Raw genomic sequence first — 19626 nt, 5'->3', positions numbered from 1 at the left:
GCCTGAGTAGGAGGATTCAGGCAGCTACTGAGCATTACTCTGACTGTCAGCCGGCGAAAGGCTTTTTTTTGGATTTTTTTTTTCTGCGAAATGCCACTTAAAAGTCATCCCCCAAATGCGCGGCAAATTAGCTGAGTCGCCTTTATCTCACTCTCTGAGCCGCAGAGCTGAGATTTTTCAAGAGGAGATGATAAGTGAAAATGAGTTAATAGAGTAAAGTACCTGTTGATAAGGGCAATTACTGTATTTAATAAACAATCCTGCGGTGACATTAAGCCGACTCGGCTAGAGGATTCCCCAGGGCATTCGTGGAGATTTTCATTTTCTTCATTGAACTTTAGAGGAACTTGAGTGTGCCCAGAACATTCCTGCTATAGAACTGGATGGGAGCTGCTATATTATTTACCTTAGATAGTACAGTATGAGGGTATAGTTTTTTGTGTGCCCAGAACATTCCTTCTTTGCATATCTATTGGGGTAACAGTCACCCAGCTATAGTTCTAGGCATACAAACATTCACCCCAAATCTCAACTAATCTTTAGGATGGGTCCCCTTAGCTCATAACAAGGTTACAGATATATAGAAACATTGGGGTGTCACACTGCTATAGTTCCAGGGGTACCCAGGGTACAAATAAGCACTCACCCCAAATCTCCCCCTAACTGACCTTCAGACTGGGCCCCCTTAGCTCATAACAAGGTTACAGATATATAGAAACATTGGGGTGTCACCCTGCTATAGTTCCAGGGGTACCCAGGGCACAAATAAACACTCACCCCAAATCTCCCCCTAATTGACCTTCAGACTGGGCTCCCTTAGCTCATAACAAGGTTACAGATATATAGAAACATTGGGGTAACAGTCACCCTGCTATAGTTCCAGGGGTACCCAGGGTACAAATAAACACTCACCCCAAATCTCCCCCTAACTGACCTTCAGACTGGGCCCCCTTAGCTCATAACAAGGTTACAGATATATAGAAATATTGGGGGTAACAGTCACAAAGTAACTTTTCCTCTTTTGTAAAATAAGACGTAATGGAGCAAAGATGGCCTTCCAAGACCCAGTGACCCAGTGTCACTGGCTTCCTTCTAATTGATCCTGATGGGAGTGAGGCTGGTTCATGGGAATACTTTTGTTGAGCTATGTTTGTATAACTACAAATATACAGAGAAGGAATGTTCTGGGCACACAATAAGCTATACCCTCATACTGTACTGTCTAAGGGAATCAATATGGCACCTCCTCCTCCCATATGTATAAATACAAATATACAGAGAAGGAATGTTCTGGGCACACAATAAGCTATACCCTCATACTGTACTGTCTAAGGGAATCAATGTGGCACCTCCTCCTCCCATATGTATAAATACAAATATACAGAGAAGGAATGTTCTGGGCACACAATAAGCTATACCCTCATACTGTACTGTCTAAGGGGATCAATATGGCACCTCCTCCCATATGTATTAATACAAATATACAGAGAAGGAATGTTCTGGGCACACAATAAGCTATACCCTCATACTGTACTGTCTAAGGGAATCAATATGGCACCTCCTCCCATATGTATAAATACAAATATACAGAGAAGGAATGTTCTGGGCACACAATAAGCTATACCCTCATACTGTACTGTCTAAGGGAATCAATATGGCACCTCCTCCCATATGTATTAATACAAATATACAGAGAAGGAATGTTCTGGGCACACAATAAGCTATACCCTCATACTGTACTGTCTAAGGGAATCAATATGGCAGCTGCTATTCTGACATATTCAGAGACAGAAACGTCAAACATTCTGTGTATATACATATCAGTAAAGTGTCTTTTTCCTTTTCAAGGGTAATTCCACTCCAAAACCTTTTTTTACCTATTGCAAAAAAAAAAAAAAAAGATCTAATTCTAAGCAACATCCCAATATCCAATAATTCCTCCTCCTCGCTGGTTTTATCATTATGTGTAAATGCCAGTGCTGTTGAAAGCCGTATCTCTCGGCTGTTGATTCTGGTTCTGATTCTGACTCCTGAAACAATGTAGCAAAAACCAGTCAGTGAACAGATCTGGTTTCTGCTACATTGTTTCAGGAGTCAGAACCCCAGAACAAAAAGGGACAGACAGAAACTGGGTTCTAACAATGATTTATCTTTGCATATGACATTACAAACCATGGAACGTATATAATGAGTGTGTATATGAATGTTTGGGGCAGATAAGGGAGCACAATAGGTGCAATAGTATTTGCTACTGCTAGAGTTTGTCCAGAAAGCAAGAGCTTCCATTTAAATCCAGACCCCAGGGTTCCCAAGGGCAACTGCACTGAACGTTGTGTTTATTATACGCCTAGCACAGGGCATTTGTATTTGAATCTGTATTAAGGCAGTTTAGTGCAACAAGGTCCTCAATGGTATTTCATTTTCTCGCTTACAGGGCTAACTTAACTTGCAAAGACTGAAGAGGCAGTTTACTCCCATGTTCCCATGAAAGAGAGACACACAGCATTTTTGGGCACCAATCATACTTTTTAAAAAAAAAATAAAAAAAAAATCTTTATTCTCCCACTTAGCGCTATACCACTAAGGAACCCTGATCACCTTTTTTGCGCTCAAATCTTCATTTGCATGCAACTGTAGCTGCATTTCATGAAGACAATTTTTAACCCTTTGTCAATGCATATATATCTATTTATTTTTCTTTTCTAAAGGAAGAACTCTTTGTGTATGTGTTTTAAAGCATGTAACCATAAAGATGTTGCATTTGAAAACAAAAATGACTAATAAAGACCTTTCCCAAATTTTGGTGTATTGCAGACTGTTTAATATGGCACTGCCAACGCTTTCATGGGACCCTGACCCCGAGGTTATGTTGTTGTGAGGGCTTAACCGTCCAGCTTACACGCACGTAGGAAAGGCAGGCACAAGGCAGGGTGTTACCAAATTTTGCATGCAGAGCACTGAACCCAGCTTATTTTAACCTTGCAGGCAATAAAAGCGAAAATGGAGGAGCTTAGGCCTCTGATACCAGTGTTGGAAGAGTACAAAGCCGATGCCAAATTGGTATTGCAGTTTAAAGAGGAGGTCCAGAATCTGACGTCAGTTCTAAACGAGCTACAGGAGGAGATTGGCGCCTATGACTACGAGGAACTGCAGAGCAGAGTGTCAAATCTTGAAGAAAGGCTCCGTGCGTGCATGCAAAAATTAGGTAGGCTCAGACATACCCTGGTGACAACCTACCTGCACTCTTAAACACACACACACACGTGGCATTTGTAGCGAGCGGGGCTTAAACAGTTCAGACGTACACCTCTAGAGATATGTAATGTGAACATGTTAGCATTTCTTAATTGGACACCCCCCTCAAGTCCTGCACATGATTAGATATGTAATATCACCTGCATATTTTAACACACACACACGGGCTCATTTATAAACACTGGGCAAAATGTGCACCCATAGCAACCAATCCATGATTAGATTTTTTTTCAGCCAACTGCAGGCAGAACAATGGAAGCAAATATCTAATTGTTTGCCCAGTGTTTATAAATGACCCCCCAATAATGTAGAACTTGCAGTGCTGAATCCACAGCTCTGTATATATCTATATAATGATATAACTGTGGTGCTGAATGGACAGCTCTGTATATAATGGCTACATACAGTAATATAACTATAGTGCTGAATCCACAGCTCTATATATATCTATATAATGGCTGCATATGTAAGGTTGCCATACATGAAGACATCTGTTAGATTGGCAAAGTTGTCTGACTATTGGATCACTTCCCGATATGGGTGATATTGGAGGATCTGATCATTGGGCCCTAGGGATCACAATGCCCAGAAAACTGGTGGTCAGACCAAGGATTTGCATTCCAACTGGATTTTTAAACCTGGCCAATCTGACCAATTTTCAGCCAGGGAAGCCCTTCGGAGGGCCCCATACACTGCCCAATAAGCTGCAGACTTAGTTTGCCACCTGCTTATATTGGCCTTCTTTAGTCTCCAACACCACTTCTATAACTATCGTGCTGAATGGACAGCTCTGTATATACTGGCTACATACAGTAATATAACTATAGTGCTCAATGGACAGCTCTGTATATAATGGCTACATACAGCAATATAACTGTGGTGCTGAATGGACAGCTCTGTATATACTGGCTACATACAGTAATATAACTATAGTGCTGAATGGACAGCTCTGTATATAATGGCTACATACAGTAATATAACTGTGGTGCTGAACGGACAGCTCTGTATATACTGGCTACATACAGTAATATAACTGTGGTGCTGAATGGACAGCTCTGTATATAATGGCTACATACAGTAATATAACTATAGTGCTGAATGGACAGCTCTGTATATAATGGCTACATACAGTAATATAACTGTGGTGCTGAATGGACAGCTCCTCCAGCCCTAGTTATAAAGCCTGCATTCCTCACTGTATGTTACTTAAAACAAATGGTGCTGAACCGACAGTCCCATATAGGATGATAATGTAACTCTAATGCTGAATGGAAAGCCACATATAGGATGATAATGTAATTCTCATGCTGAACAGACACCTCCATATAGGATGATAATGTAACTCTAATGCTGAACAAACAGCTCCATATAGGATGATACTGTAACTCTAATGCTGAACGGACAGCTCCATATAGGATGATAATGTAACTCTAATGCTGAACAGACAGCTCCATATAGGATGATAATGTAACTCTAATGCTGAACGGACAGCTCCCTATAGGATGACTATGTCACTCTAATGCTGAACAGACAGCCCCATATAGCATGATAATGTAACTCTAATGCTGAACGGACAGTCCCATATAGAATAATAATGTAACTCTAATGCTGAACGGACAGTCCCATATAGGATGATAATGTAACTCTAATGCTGAACAGACACCTCCATATAGGATGATAATGTAACGCTAATGCTGAACAGACAGCTCCATATAGGATGATAATGTAACTCTAATGCTGAACAGACAGCTCCATATAGGATGATAATGTAACTCTAATGCTGAACAAACAGCTCCATATAGGATGATACTGTAACTCTAATGCTGAACGGACAGCTCCATATAGGATGACTATGTCACTCTAATGCTGAACAGACAGCTCCATATAGGATGATACTGTAACTCTAATGCTGAACGGACAGCTCCATATAGGATGACTATGTCACTCTAATGCTGAACAGACAGCTCCATATAGGATGATAATGTAACTCTAATGCTGAACGGACAGCTCCATATAGGATGACTATGTCACTCTAATGCTGAACAGACAGCCCCATATAGGATGATAATGTAACTCTAATGCTGAACGGACAGTCCCATATAGGATGATAATGTAACTCTAATGCTGAACAGACACCTCCATATAGGATGATAATGTAACGCTAATGCTGAACAGACAGCTCCATATAGGTTGATAATGTAACTCTAATGCTGAACAGACAGCTCCATATAGGATGATAATGTAACTCTAATGCTGAACAAACAGCTCCATATAGGATGATACTGTAACTCTAATGCTGAACGGACAGCTCCATATAGGATGACTATGTCACTCTAATGCTGAACAGACAGCTCCATATAGGATGATAATGTAACTCTAATGCTGAACGGACAGCTCCATATAGGATGACTATGTCACTCTAATGCTGAACAGACAGCCCCATATAGGATGATAATGTAACTCTAATGCTGAACAGACACCTCCATATAGGATGATAATGTAACTCTAATGCTGAACAGACAGCTCCTTCAGCCTTATTTCTAAAGCCTGCCTTTCCCATTAGTTGTACCAGCCATAACTACGGCTATGGCTTTGTTCTCAAACACAAATACTGTGATTCTGAATGGACAGCTCCCCCTTTTTTAATAAAGCCTGCATTCTCTACCACGTTAGTTGTGGAACACTGTGCTCAAATAAACAGCCGTAGAAATCTACCGAAAGAGACTATCACCCCAGCACTTGTGACTAGAAGCAAGAATTCCTAATCATATGGGGGGGGGGGAGAGCCTTGTAATGCTGTCTGCATTCTCAAGCACTGTGTGCAGCTCCCTCAGTCCTACACATTACTCTCAGGCACACAAGGAATAAAAAGGGAAAGAGATTCTAGAATAGACAGCTGCCTACAAATCGTTCGATATGAAATGCTTTTGTGATTCCAGTAAAAGCTTATCAACACTTCAGCAAAATATCACAACAATCAATTTACTTGTCTAGCAGATTGTAGCCTGATTTCATTCATGGGATATTTGGGCACCAACACATGGTTGAAGGCATCCAGATGCAGACGAGAGCCAAAATATCTAATTCTATCCTCCCCTTAATGCTGAGTCTCATTTCTACCCCTCTGTTCACAAATATGACCTTTGTATTTAGCTGTGCACTGTTGCCAGTTGTTTTGCAGTCAGCCACAATCTAAAATGATTAAATGGCAATTCCTGCTGACAGCACTGCGACCACCTACTCAGGTCACCTTTATATATATAAAAAACCCAAGCTGTTGCCAAAGTGAAAAAAGATGCAAATACCCATTCAGCAGATAAAAGTCTCTAGGACAGCAACTCTGTGTATTAGACTTGCTGGGTGGAAACAATGCGTTTGGTACAAAAGGGCACAAAGGAATGCCATTATTTACCGGTGGCAATAAAGGAACACATTACAATGCAATCATACGCACAGCAAGATACTATTTCTGATTGATACACAATCTTTACTGGAGCTATTTTGGGCAGGAAATATCTCAGAGAGAGAGAAGGTCTCATAACAGGATAATCACTGCTTAATGCACCAACCATCAAATATTAATGATGTATGTGTATGGTAATTATATTAAGCTGAAACTAAAATGTCCGTGGGGAACAAATGAGGGGCAGCTCAAGAACAAAAGCACTGGACAGCAAAGAGGAATAGTAGAAATGATTAAATTAGTTACCAAAGGGCTGTGGCTTAGGTGCTGGCACTACTTTAGAACTGGGGTCTCCAACCTTTTTTTTAGCTATATTCAAAATGTAAGAAGAGTTGAAGAGCAACAAAAGCATGACAACTGGGGGTGCCAAATGTGGGCTGTGATTTGGTTGTGCTTATGTGGACTGGCATGCCTACAGGACACTTTGTTTGGCAGTACACCTGATTTTTATGCAACCAAAGTTTGCCTCCAAGCCAGAATTTTTTTTAAAATAAGCACCTGCTACTAAGGCCAGTGAGAGCAATGTCCAAGAGGTTAATGAGCAACATGTTGCTGCTTTAGAAAGAGGTCAAGTAGAGTTGGAATTTGATGGTTTTGATAAAGTACAACAGGCTGTTCTTTGAGAAGACACCCCTGGGCTGGCCACAGCATGCAATTAGTAGTAGGGTATAACAACAGATATAAGCATTCCAGTAGGAGCTTAGAAGGTCTTCACTGAGTTTAACCAAGTTCTGTAGATTTTTTTTTCTGTCCTGCATGATGGTTTTGTTTCATCATTGTTGCTCATGGGAGCCCAGTGAAAGCCTAGTCTTGTAATATAGCTTGGCGTAAAGGTGTCGAGGACTTTTACAACCTGCATCAATAGTTTTGACAATACCCACACACCCTCTCATTTTTTCTTGGCTGTGTGGACAAAAAAATTCTTGTGTACACACTTGCTAAACCTGGTCAAAAATAATGTGTTCTCACGCAAAATTCTTTGTGTGCACCACAATTTGTGTGTGCATGCACAAGTGCACAGCTTAGAGGGAACATTGCCCTCACATCAGAGCAGGTATAGCAGTAAGTGGATGAAGATTTAGAAAGCTTCCAATGTGCTGCTTTGAGGTCCTTCAGAAGACATGGCAGAAAACAAATGGGGAGAGCGAGATAAAACTTCCAGCCTGCTGTCCAAAGACAGATTAAAATGATGGTTGTAATACTGCTGAATCCATTGGCCTTGCTCATTTAAAAAAAAAAAATCAAGCAAGAGCAAATTAAAAGAAACACAATCTGTTCCAAACCATGACTACAGTGAGTGAGCACAAGTCTTCGTTGAGTTACCATATGGCGCATAGATTGTGACAAATGAAAAACAGACGCCTCGGTTAGCGCGTTCCGAACGTCTTATTGCAATGAAAAGTGAGTTTCAATTACAGTCGACAGTAGAACAACCTGATTGGGATGCCAGGACAGAAAATTCCACAAATCTGTTAAAAAAAAATCCAAAGATATCATAGGCAGTAATGGAAATGGAAATTGGCTTTGGATAGTAAATAATATATCTTTTGGGGGAAAAAAGTGCATGGTTGCATCAACTCTTCCTCAGTATAGACTCTTTAGGTTTGGCCTCTTGCCTCACCCATTGGTCCTTGTATGGTCAAAGCTCTTTAGGGTGACATATCCAGAACTCAATATTTAAACACTTGTAGGTGCTACTTTGTATAACAAATTGAGTTTTACAGAGCAGCACTAGAGACGACCCAGCTCACAGTACATCACAGGCACCATGATGGCATTATAAACCATGGATGACGGCCGTCCTTTCTGAACTTCATTTAAATGCCACCGCTCGGTTGCCTTAGTAATGTCTTCATTCCCATTCAGTTCACGCAGGCCTAATGTACACCACGTGCCAACGGATTTAATCAGTTCCAATGCACATTATTGGATCTGGATTAGGTTGCACTAGCAAATGAGCTTCTTCCTATCCCAAGGTAGTGCTCGTTGAGCAAAGAACGATGACGCTTAGTCCTATTCCATGAAGATGGATTATGGCAGACGGGTTGTAGCTTATTTCAGAAACACAATTACCGAGCGTAACCTGCATTTGTATTGCAGAGGCATTGCTTGTTAGCTAGGGAACATTTCATGCAGTGCTTTGTTTTCTTTCAAGCTTTTATTGGGATACACATTACAAAGGAAAGAATTATTAACACTGTAACACAAAAGTCTGAAATCAAGAGTGGATGGGTCAGTTGGCGGCTTGGTCTGTTAGGAGACATAGATAGGAGAATGGGATCTAAATAGAAAGCCATAGATCAGATATAAACGGTAGAGTGGAAATGTGATACTCCCTATATTGAGACACCTTAATATAATATGTTTTTCTCTATATTGTTGAGGTGTTTAAGAGCACTGTAGGCTTTATTCCATTCTTCGAGTGACTGCAGGGTGTAGCAGGCCTTGGGCCATTGTACATTTGCATGTGTGCCGCTGCTGTAGTGTATACTGAGTGCCTTAGGCTTTGCTGTGACTGCTAATTGTAGCAGGCTTTGTTGCACCTGTTACTCGGTTTTTATTCATGTTGTTGTAAATGGACACGAAATGCAGTAGCTTGTGCATGCCTTGAGCGTTGGCAGTCTGCATCTAGAGGTGCAATGTGCAGGTACCTTTTCTGAATGCTGGGAGTAACAGCGCTCTAGGATTCCAAAATTCTACTACAAACAGGTACATACAGCAAATAGAATAGGAATAACTTACCCCCAACCCATACGGCATATCAACTTAATGTTGGCAACTGAAGGAAAGATCCTAAGATACTAGCTGTAGACAATTCAGCTGCTCCAGCTCAATATTTCCCTTTGGAAAGGCTGCAAGTCCTCAAGCGTTCCCAGTAGCTCCCAACATATTTCTCAAATTATGGCCAGCAGCATGTACTCCCAATTTTTTTTAAATAATGGCTTCTTTTTTTAAAAAGGGCAGTGGATCAGAAACATTTTTTTTGAAGTACATGCTGCTGTCCATAATTTGAGAAATAAGAAACTAGCTGGCTAATGATGGCCGAATCTGTCCCGTAAATTGCAAAATTTGCGAAAACGCATTGACGTCATGGGCGTCAAAACTATTTTGATGCACAAAATGTTTGCACAAACGAAGATTACATGCGCGACTTTTTTGTCCAAATGCACTAATGTCAATGGGCGTCAAAATGATTTTGACTTGCATCAATTTTTATGCGCGCGGCAATTTTTACACGTTCAACTTTTTTTGTCCAGATACATTAAAGTCAATGGGCCTCCAAATAATTTTGAAACCCGAGTGATGATTTTTGCATGCGCGACTTTTTTGTCCAAATGCACTCATGTCAATGGGCGTCGAAATGATTTTGACTTGCGACAATTATTATGCGCTCGACAATTTTTACACGTTTGGCTTTTTTGTCCAAATGCATTAAAGTCAATGGGCCTCCAAATTATTTTGAAACGCGTCAATTTTTACCCGAGTGACTTTTTTGTCGCAGCAAATTTTCTCGCTGGTGAAAAAATGGGGATAAATTCGCCCATTAATATAGCTGGCAAAGGATGATGGGATCTGTAGTTCATAATCAGAGAGACACAGCTGGTTGAGGAGATTGGCTGAGGCTGGGTTTAATTACAGCAGGTGCCAGGGTTACCGGGACTGGCTTTGGCATTTAAACGTGCGGACATCGGCAATGCTCCTCATGAATGCTATGCAAATGTGCAGGCTACAGGGATATGGCTGTGAGGTTATGGATCCCCCCCCCGGTTGCAGGACCCGCAGTGAGTTATTAATTAAAAATCCACAATGACATTTCAATCAACTTCACAGCAGCTGGATGGCAGTAAAGAGAGTTGCCTGGAATACAAACAAAACAGGTCGGAAGAGGATTCAGCTTGGATTGATATTGTCTTTTAGCTTTGTTCTTCAGAACAATACGAATGTAATGGGCACTGCCATGCTACCCAAAACATTACACCCTCTGCTTATGGTGCCTTATGGGGGGAAAACCAGAGAATGTGATACATAGAAGAGATTATTCCCTTATATTAAAGGCAAACTCCACCTAAATATTATAAAAAATCCCCAAATGATAAGTGTTATCATAACAAAATCCATAAACGACCCCGTACATGTATCATAGACAGAATATGGCAGAAGTCAGAAAGAATATGGCAGAAGTCTCCCACAATGCATTGGTTGCTTCTGCAAATAGTTTTCAGAACATACAAGGCATTGTAAGAAGGGCAGTCTTGGCAACTGTCACCTCCTTGCAAGTGTCGTAACATGATGGCACTGCATAGAAAGCAGAAGGTTTACATTCTTCTCCATGATGTGATACACAAGGGGGGAAAAATCTCGTTAGTCAAATATTTTCCTTCTGCAGCCATTCTTCCAATCCATGCAGCCGGCTGTGCAAATATAGAAACAGCGTGTAATCGGATATTCATATTGCCAGCAGTTATATTTGGATCCAAGCCCCCATCCCCGCCCCCCCCCGTCCTCACCTACACCGAATAGCCAGAGGTTGAAATTTAATATTTAATCTATACCAGTGATTATTTCAGCAATTATTCCGTTCCGAGCACTAATTACCAGGCTTCAGATTGTACTTTTCTTCCTCTGACCCGCAGGAATGATAGCCAAAGAGATAGATAATGAAATGTAAGGCGATGTCTCTGCATTAACAAGGCAGGGGCCTCATGTATATGCATTCGGTTCTATTCTCCTAGGCACAACTTAGAGGAAAATACTCAGTCCTGTACTCCCACCATCTGTTAGGCCCAAAATACTCTCCTAATCTATGCAAATGTATGCACCGCTATGATATCTCCCCTGCTGGCTCATCTATCGGCCTGCCTACAGTATGTGGCCCAGTATTGCACTAGTTCCATAGAATGGGTTGCTCGGTAGCTCCTGTAGAGTCAAAGGGTGCCCTCTCAACTCTCTTGCCCTCTCTTACAGCATGCGGCAAGCTCACAGGAATCAGCGAACCTGTCACAATAAAGACATCTGGATCCAGGTTTGGCTCTTGGATGACAGATCCACTTGCTCCAGAAGGAGACAACAGAGTAAGTAAGACACACTGACAGACTACAGACGGCACTGCATTATGTGTCTGCACAAATTTATATTCGGTACTGTAGAAATCCCTCATGTAAGCAACAGACAGATGAGTTTGGAGCCGCTAAATATTATCTGTACTTAATAAAGGGGCAGCCAGCAACAAATAAATTGATATTGAGGGGTCAGTTGCATTAATAGAAGAGGTCCTATGGGCAATGAAACTGATTTTGTCTAGATCACTTCATGATGCAAGGAAAAACATCTTGTCCTTATAAAAAGCCTCTGCAAGGCCTCCCAACGTTAAATATACGAGATGTTATTAAATGCTGCTCTTGACCGGGCACCATTTGTTGACTTGACTGTTCCATGAATGGTGCCCAACAAACAGGAGATCTAACTACTTTAACATTCTGACTGCTCTCTACTGCAGCTCAAGGTTGGCCTCAGTCGAAGGCATCTGATAGATTTATTCAAGGCCCTGTTTTCCTTGTATCAGAAAACCCTGCACTGGTTTAGTATTTCCATTGTAAAAATGGAACCTTCCCAGATCTTAAGGTCCATATGCCATCTTTCATTCCATTCTGTATACAAAATGAGCAAAAATAAATCGGCCCTTATAACACATGCACAGTATAGAGCAGTATAGACAGTATCTGGCACCTACAGCAACACCCTTCCCCCCCAATGGGTGGCATGCTGATGCTCAGTCTAGGCAGCAATTTGAACAAATGGGAGTGCAAGGCATTTATTTTATGTATTCTAACCCACAGGTTTGGTATATGGACGGCTACCATAACAATCGATTCGTTCGGGAGTATAAGTCCATGGAAGACTTCATGAATACTGACAACTTTACCTCTCACCGTCTCCCGCATCCATGGTCTGGGACTGGACAGGTGGTGTACAACGGTTCCATATATTTCAACAAATTCCAAAGCCACATCATCATCAGGTTTGACTTGAAATCAGAGACAATACTGAAGACCCGTAGCTTGGACTCGGCCGGCTACACCAACGTTTACCACTATGCTTGGGGCGGACAGTCAGACATTGACCTCATGGTGGATGAAAATGGATTGTGGGTTGTCTATGCCACAAATCAAAATGCTGGTAACATAGTCATCAGCAAGCTGGACCCTAATACACTGCAAATCCTCAAAACATGGAGCACAGGTTATCCTAAGAGGAGTGCTGGTGAGGCCTTTATGATTTGTGGGACTCTCTATGTCACCAATGGTTATTCAGGTGGCACCAAAGTGCACTATGCTTATCAAACCAACACATCCAACTATGAATACATTGACATTCCTTTCCACAACCTCTACTCACACATCTCCATGTTGGACTACAACCCCAAGGACAGGGCCTTGTACGCTTGGAACAATGGACACCAAATTCTCTATAATGTCACCCTCTTCCATGTCATTCGATCCGATGAGTTGTAGCCAGGCGTTTTACTTGTGAACTGACCAAGAGAATGGGATGAGAGTGAAAATAATAGAGAAATGGCTGCCAAAATCAAAACCTGTCTTTATCAAGGGGCAGACTTGACTGAATTATATGGAATCCCATGTGATCTCTAAGGACTGAAAATACGGACAATAGGGACATTGTTACACTTGGGGAAGACCTTTCAAAGACATTTAAACTGCACTTAAGTAACAAAAATAATGAAAAAGCTGTCTAATTAAAGGACACACAAAAAAATTATAAAAATAAGGCAGTGACTGTTGGTTATAACCTGTTACGGACAATAGCCTTTGCTCATAGGGTCTGTTAGGACACTATGACTGATAAGGTCTATGTAACGCAAGAAGAGCAAATAATCCACCTAGCTCATCCAGAGAGGAAATCTTCTCTGGAAACCTAAATCCGTTTGGTGATCTTAAGAATCGAAGGTTCACTGTTGGCTTTTGTAGATTAAATTGGGGACAGAGGCCGTCCTAAGTCTCATTCCCGCTGGACTGGTGGTCCTTGTGATCTCCTAATCATGATGGTTTCCAGTGCGTATTCTATAAGAAGTAGTCGTCCATATTGTTTAAGCTTAAATGTATTCAAGAAAATATCATGTATAACGTCTGTTGTAACCAGAAGTATTCAATTGTATTTGTCTGTTCACTCGATGAATGTCGTTTCGATTTGAAGTAGTTGGGAATTTATTAAGAGCAAAATACTTTTATTGTAAAAAAAAAAAATCAAATAAAAAGGTTTTAAAAAAAAAATATTTATTACATATATAATATATACATATGAATATAGGAAGCAGTGTTTGAACTTCAACAGAAGCTCCAGATGTATAAGTTGGCAGAGGCCAAGTCAATATGCAAGTGACATGATGGTAAATAGAAATATTCTGTTCCGGTAACTTGTTAGCAATGCAAATTTATAACTAAAATATATATATAGCTTTCTGTGGAATCTGTGTAACATTCTTTCTTATCCCCTACTGCTAAAAAAAAAAAATGAATGAAGATTTTTTTTTTATTTCAGGTAGTTGAAGGGGTGCGCGGGGGGGGGGGGAAGGGGAATTCCAACAGAAATTTGTACAATCCACAGCTATCTGAGGCAAATAAAGAGAGAAAAGTAGAAAAGATGTGGCTTCTTGTGTAAATGAATTCATGTGTGTATTTTATGTGTATTTCTTTTCATTTTTAAATTTGCGCCTTCCAGTCAGTTTCCCTCAGAGAATCCTTCACCAAAGAATGGACACAAGGCTGTGTGTGTGTATTGAGTGTGTATTGTGTGTGTTTTGATGCTATTCGGGTACTTGAGTCTGATTAATTTCATTCATTCTGTTCATTTGTCCATCTCTTTAAGAAGAATCACGTGTAAGTGCGCCTGTTGATGTGGGGGGACCCAGGAGAGATCACCACCCTCAACATAGCGGTAGCTCCATGGTTCCATCAATGCATTGTATCAAAAGGCACCAGACTTCCCTCAAATAATCACACACTAAATTCGTCTTAAGGCCACAAATCGGAGGGGATGCAACCCCATTGTGAAGATTTTAGCCACAACTTGAATCTAATTTGCCACTGAAGACTCCCACCGTTGCGTTTGTTTTGATACATAGAATGCAACTGCGGTGAATGAAATTGTGCTTGGCCGCAATGATGCTGGATTTAAGTAGGGGGGGGGGGGGTCAGCATTTCTGGGTAAAAAGATGGCATATTGTGTAAGACTTGAGTTATCACTTGGGATAGGGTTGGACTAGTTGGGTGGGTGTTATGCAGTTATATAGTTTATTGCGGTAGAAGATGACCCCAAGATACACATATACAAGTATATATATATATATATATATATATATATATATATATATATATATATATATATACCGTTTTTAGGAGACCTGGCAAAGTCCAGGACAGAGCTTACAGATCTCCCGGATTCCAAACAGAGTGGTTCCGGGACTGTAAGTCCAGCCTGGGTGTTTTAGGTCTACCTGAGGCATCTCATGTAGGTAACAGAAAAGGCATAACAAGTCATAACAAAGAGCTCCAGTCTGGGGGAAAGTCACAGAAAAGATGCCTGTGTGAGAAACTTTGAATGACTACAAGGTTGGGACTTTGTTTTTCCTTCATTTTCTATGTTTCTGAGACAGGTGGTAGGCCTACTCCTGGTTAGTTAGGAAAACTGGCCTGTGTTAGTTAGAAGGCAATGAAGTGGCAAGGATTTGTTTTGTTTATTTGTTTCAAGTGAAAATAAACTGCCTGACAGTTGTGACTGTGCTGTGGACTGCTGGTCCAATCTACCTAACCCCTGACAATACCCACAGTAAACTTTCTGTAGCACCGTTGACTGAAACCAGCCCAAAAACCTTTCGCCAAAGGTAAAAGACGATATCTATATATATATATATATATATATATATATATATTATATATATATATATATATATATATATATAGGCTAATAAAGGGGGTTACTTCTTCTACAATGTGTTGTTGAATGTTTACCTGACCTTATGGAGCCCATACAACCGATTATTTTTTATATTCATTCACCTTCCTGTTGCAGTTAGGCCTGAAACCTTGAACTGCAGGTTCAAATATGACTCCAGTGCTGCTGGTGTTGTTCATTAAGGATAGGTCAAGCGTCATAGAAAATATGTAACTGAGATATTACGTTTCTCTGGAAACCAGGACATTCCATGAAAAACATTTGACTCCAGACATATACATTCCTACATAAATCACATTTTCATCAAGATAAGGACCCACAATAAAAACAGATGTCTTGTTCTAGCCTTAAAACATGAAGGTTTTATACAGCAAGTCCCCTCCAAATACAATATTGGAAGCGCAATGGAAGAAAGAAAAGGTCAGATGAGAAATGTCATTGAGGATGTGGTATCTATAGGACACTGTTTCCTATAGCTCTCTAAATATAGCTCAGCGCTGTGAGTCCCCGGAGAGGTATCCTTTCACGTTGAAGTGGAAAAAGAAATGTTGGTCTGGAATCACAGCCAGAAATAATGGCTCTCTATGGGAGGGCCATGCCGTTTCATATCTGTCTTTCCCTCTTATGCTGCGCAGCCATTAGCTCTATATTAAACACAGCAGCCGAAAAGGCACAAATTACTGGTTCTGGACAGAGAACAGTATTAATATTTAGGTACATGGAAGAAAAATACCATGGCTGTGACCCTACGAGCCTAGCATAATACTTAGACCCATGCAGGGGGGACTACTGCTGCTTTTTGTAAAGGGAGGGCTTTGTTGGCTAAAAATGTTATCAGTAACACAAAAAATCATTCTATTAATAAACTGATGTCAGAATCAGGAGTCAGTATCCTTCAAGTCTTTGAGATGTGTGATAAGGACAGCCTGATTGGGCCAAAGGAAGCATTCTCCCACCACCTCCGACATTCTTTTGAATAACAGTGTTTCCAATTTAAGTTATCACAATGGTTGGCTCCCAATCTTTTTGAAGATTGACCTCTATAATGTTCTTACCATGCAAGAAATTTAAATGGAGAATGCTGAAATGAGTCAGTTGTAGCATGTGCTGTTTTTATCTCCCTAATATGACCTCCAGCCCTTGCAATAACTGCAGACGCACAAGCTGTTTATAGACACATCTATTAAATAACTACCTCCCCCACTGCACAAGGGATCTTGCACTGTGCCCTCAGTCTTGCTGTGCCGGGCTAAGTAATAAATCAGTGTCTATCAAGCTTTGTGTTCTACAAGAACCTTTCTATGTTAATGCACCTATTAATGTGCAGGTTCCAAAACGTTCTGGTTGGTCCCATAGCAACTCTGTTCTAGGAGAAGCTCTTAATAATATGTTTCAGATACTCAATGTGGGGTTATAACCAAATGTTGGACTGCGTAGAAGAGCTTGAACCCTAAAAGTCTTAAAAACTCTGCATTAATGTTTGACAAAAGCTCATAGGTCCCTCCCAAACCTTTCATAGTTTCTGAAGCCCTGTGTCTACTCCTGCTCTACAGTTTTATTCTCTCAGCTGGCTCGTCCTTATTATCAGAAGGGAAAAAGGTGTCTAAATAAAGAGTGCGTTGTCGTACCTAATTTAGGAATAGAAGCTAGGATAAACAAGTTTACCATTGCAACAGCAGCATGCTCCCTAGAGTAACAAGTGCACAACAGGCTCATCAAGAGCAAGAAACTTAAATATAATCATAAGAAAAAAAAAACATTCAACTCCATTTGTTTTCCAGATACATATTCAGCATGGGATATGTAGCCAGTGAAGGCTTCCAAGGCATTTTTTATGATAAGGTGAAGTTCTAATCCTCGTCATACTTCATGACAGTTTTGAGCATAATATGTCCTTTGGTAGCTTAGTATATCTTACAATTAGCCCTGTTCTATATTAAAGCATGTAGCAGCCGAAGATCTTCATTTGCAAGTGAGCTGCCAGTTAGCAGCAGGTTATTAAATCCCAAAATATCAACCATACATAGGTGGCCTATGGCTTGAATTTTGATCATTAATAAATAACGAGCATCAATCCTTTCTCAGATCGACAAGGCAATTCTTTGGTTATTTTGAGGGACAAAGTAAGAGATATGACAGTTGCGATAGGGTTGTGATTCCCTACTGGCAGCCATTCCCAATTGCACTGAACTTGTAAGCATGGAATACAATGTTCCTGGGAATGTTTACTTAATGGAAATGGAATGAGAGTAGAGAGTAGTTACATGCTCAAGAGTCCATAATTCAACAGCCAACGTCTGCGAAGAGTGACGTCTGGCCTTTATGCCAAGTCTAAGAGCAAATATGATTGTAATGTTGCACTAATAAGAAACTCTCTCAGTGTTCTTGTTAAATTCTCTTCAACGTGGATTTTACAATTACACAGTTAAGCATTCATGTTATGGTACATGGAAGAATTCTCTAATGATCCAATCTTTTACCATGTGGGACAATGAGCCAAGCAATGTGCCATGTATCCAGGCATTGATGACCAAACTTCACTGACACATTCCACTCATTCTCCAACGGGCGTGTAGTGAGGTATGGACCCTGTGACTTTTGGGTTGACTTCATCTACAGTGATAGACTTTTTCTCCAGAGATTTGATAGGGAGCCTTCATCATGGAGACAACAGCCAAAACACCTAACACTGCTTCATGGTCATGCTCAAGGTCTGAGACAAATTGTGGAGCAACCACTTGAGGTAGGGTAGAAAATGAATGGTAAGACACATTCTTCAAGCAAAAGGCTTTTGACAACTCTGAAGTCATATTTCCAACTGCGTCTGACAATCTGGTCTCTCCAAAATAGGTGCAAGGTATAACGATATTTACAATGAACTGCCCTCAATTTTCGAGGCCTATGTTGAAATCATGTATTCTATTAAAACACATGTGATATATATACAGTTATTGTGCAGCTGGTAGACATCAAACATCAGCCATCACCCCTGATCTATGACATTTCCTTTACACCGTAAGCTTAATTGGAACAAATCCTGATCATTTTGGCTTTCACTGAAGGGAAGTCCCTTTCTAATGAAACGCTAATCTGCTGCTTTCAAGGTTCTCCTAAACTGGTGGCATCGCAGCTTTGATAGAAATGTCCTCTTTGGTATTTTGTTGCAAGAAAACAAGACCAACGTAGCCTCCTCCTCCTCTTCCCTCTCTCTTGATCTCAGTGTTAAACCCTGGAGATTACAACCGACAGGATGAGAAATGAAACCACATATTTACCATCTGCTGTAATTTACAGATCTCATGTATTTAGACAAGTCAGCATGTTAAGTTTGTGTGTTTCCTTGGAGAAAGCCCTGTTGTTCATATGTCACAGAAAAAAATGTGAAGGAAAAAACTACAAAGATGCCAAAAGAACACAAATGTTTAATATTCCAGTTTAACATGAAAAAAAGTCAGACTCTAATAAGATCTAAATAAGTCAACATGATGATGGTCAGTGATGTTGGTTGGGACCTTTTTCAGAAGGATTTAATCTCTGGGTCTGATCCAGGTGGCCAGCACACATTATTACATGGGTTTCTGATCTTAACCATTAAATATAGAGGAGTAATTAGTTGATACAGAGTTGCGTTGGCTATTTGATTTAGACACAAGTTGGCAGATCAGCAGTTACACATATAAGCATATTATTGACAACCCCTGAAATCCTTTTTGCCAAGCTGATCTTCATCTCTGTCCTCTATTAAAGTGAGTTCTGCTAAAGACACAAACTGCCTGTTGTAGTAATCACTCATCCAGTCTGGTTTTCAATACAGAATCAATAAACATGTTCTGCCCGTCTTACATGACATAATTCTATTGAAATGTGCCATATGGTACAGCTGTATAAGTAAAGGCAAAACACACCTAGTCATCAGAAACACGACATAAAGGATACTC

General features: G+C 40.5%; 1 protein-coding gene across 3 annotated transcripts in view; it reads left to right on the top strand.

Annotated features, from left to right (window-relative positions):
- olfm1.L (olfactomedin 1 L homeolog) overlaps nt 1–14016 on the top strand; it is a 42935-nt gene extending 28919 nt beyond the window's left edge. For 2 of the 3 annotated variants that reach the window (XM_018229036.2, XM_018229035.2), the window contains exons 4-6: nt 2986–3205; nt 11684–11790; nt 12556–14016. In XM_018229036.2, coding sequence (XP_018084525.1) covers nt 2986–3205; nt 11684–11790; nt 12556–13230 — 1002 coding nt within the window. In that variant the 3' untranslated portion in view covers nt 13231–14016. 3 annotated transcript variants of the gene reach the window in all.
- The last annotated feature ends 5610 nt before the right edge of the window (nt 14017–19626 follow it).

This window comes from Xenopus laevis, chromosome 8L (genome assembly GCF_017654675.1).
Source record: "Xenopus laevis strain J_2021 chromosome 8L, Xenopus_laevis_v10.1, whole genome shotgun sequence".
NCBI classification, from domain to species: Eukaryota; Metazoa; Chordata; class Amphibia; order Anura; family Pipidae; genus Xenopus; species Xenopus laevis.
Note: the sequence above shows the minus strand (reverse complement) of the source record. Positions and strands in the feature narration are given on the sequence as shown.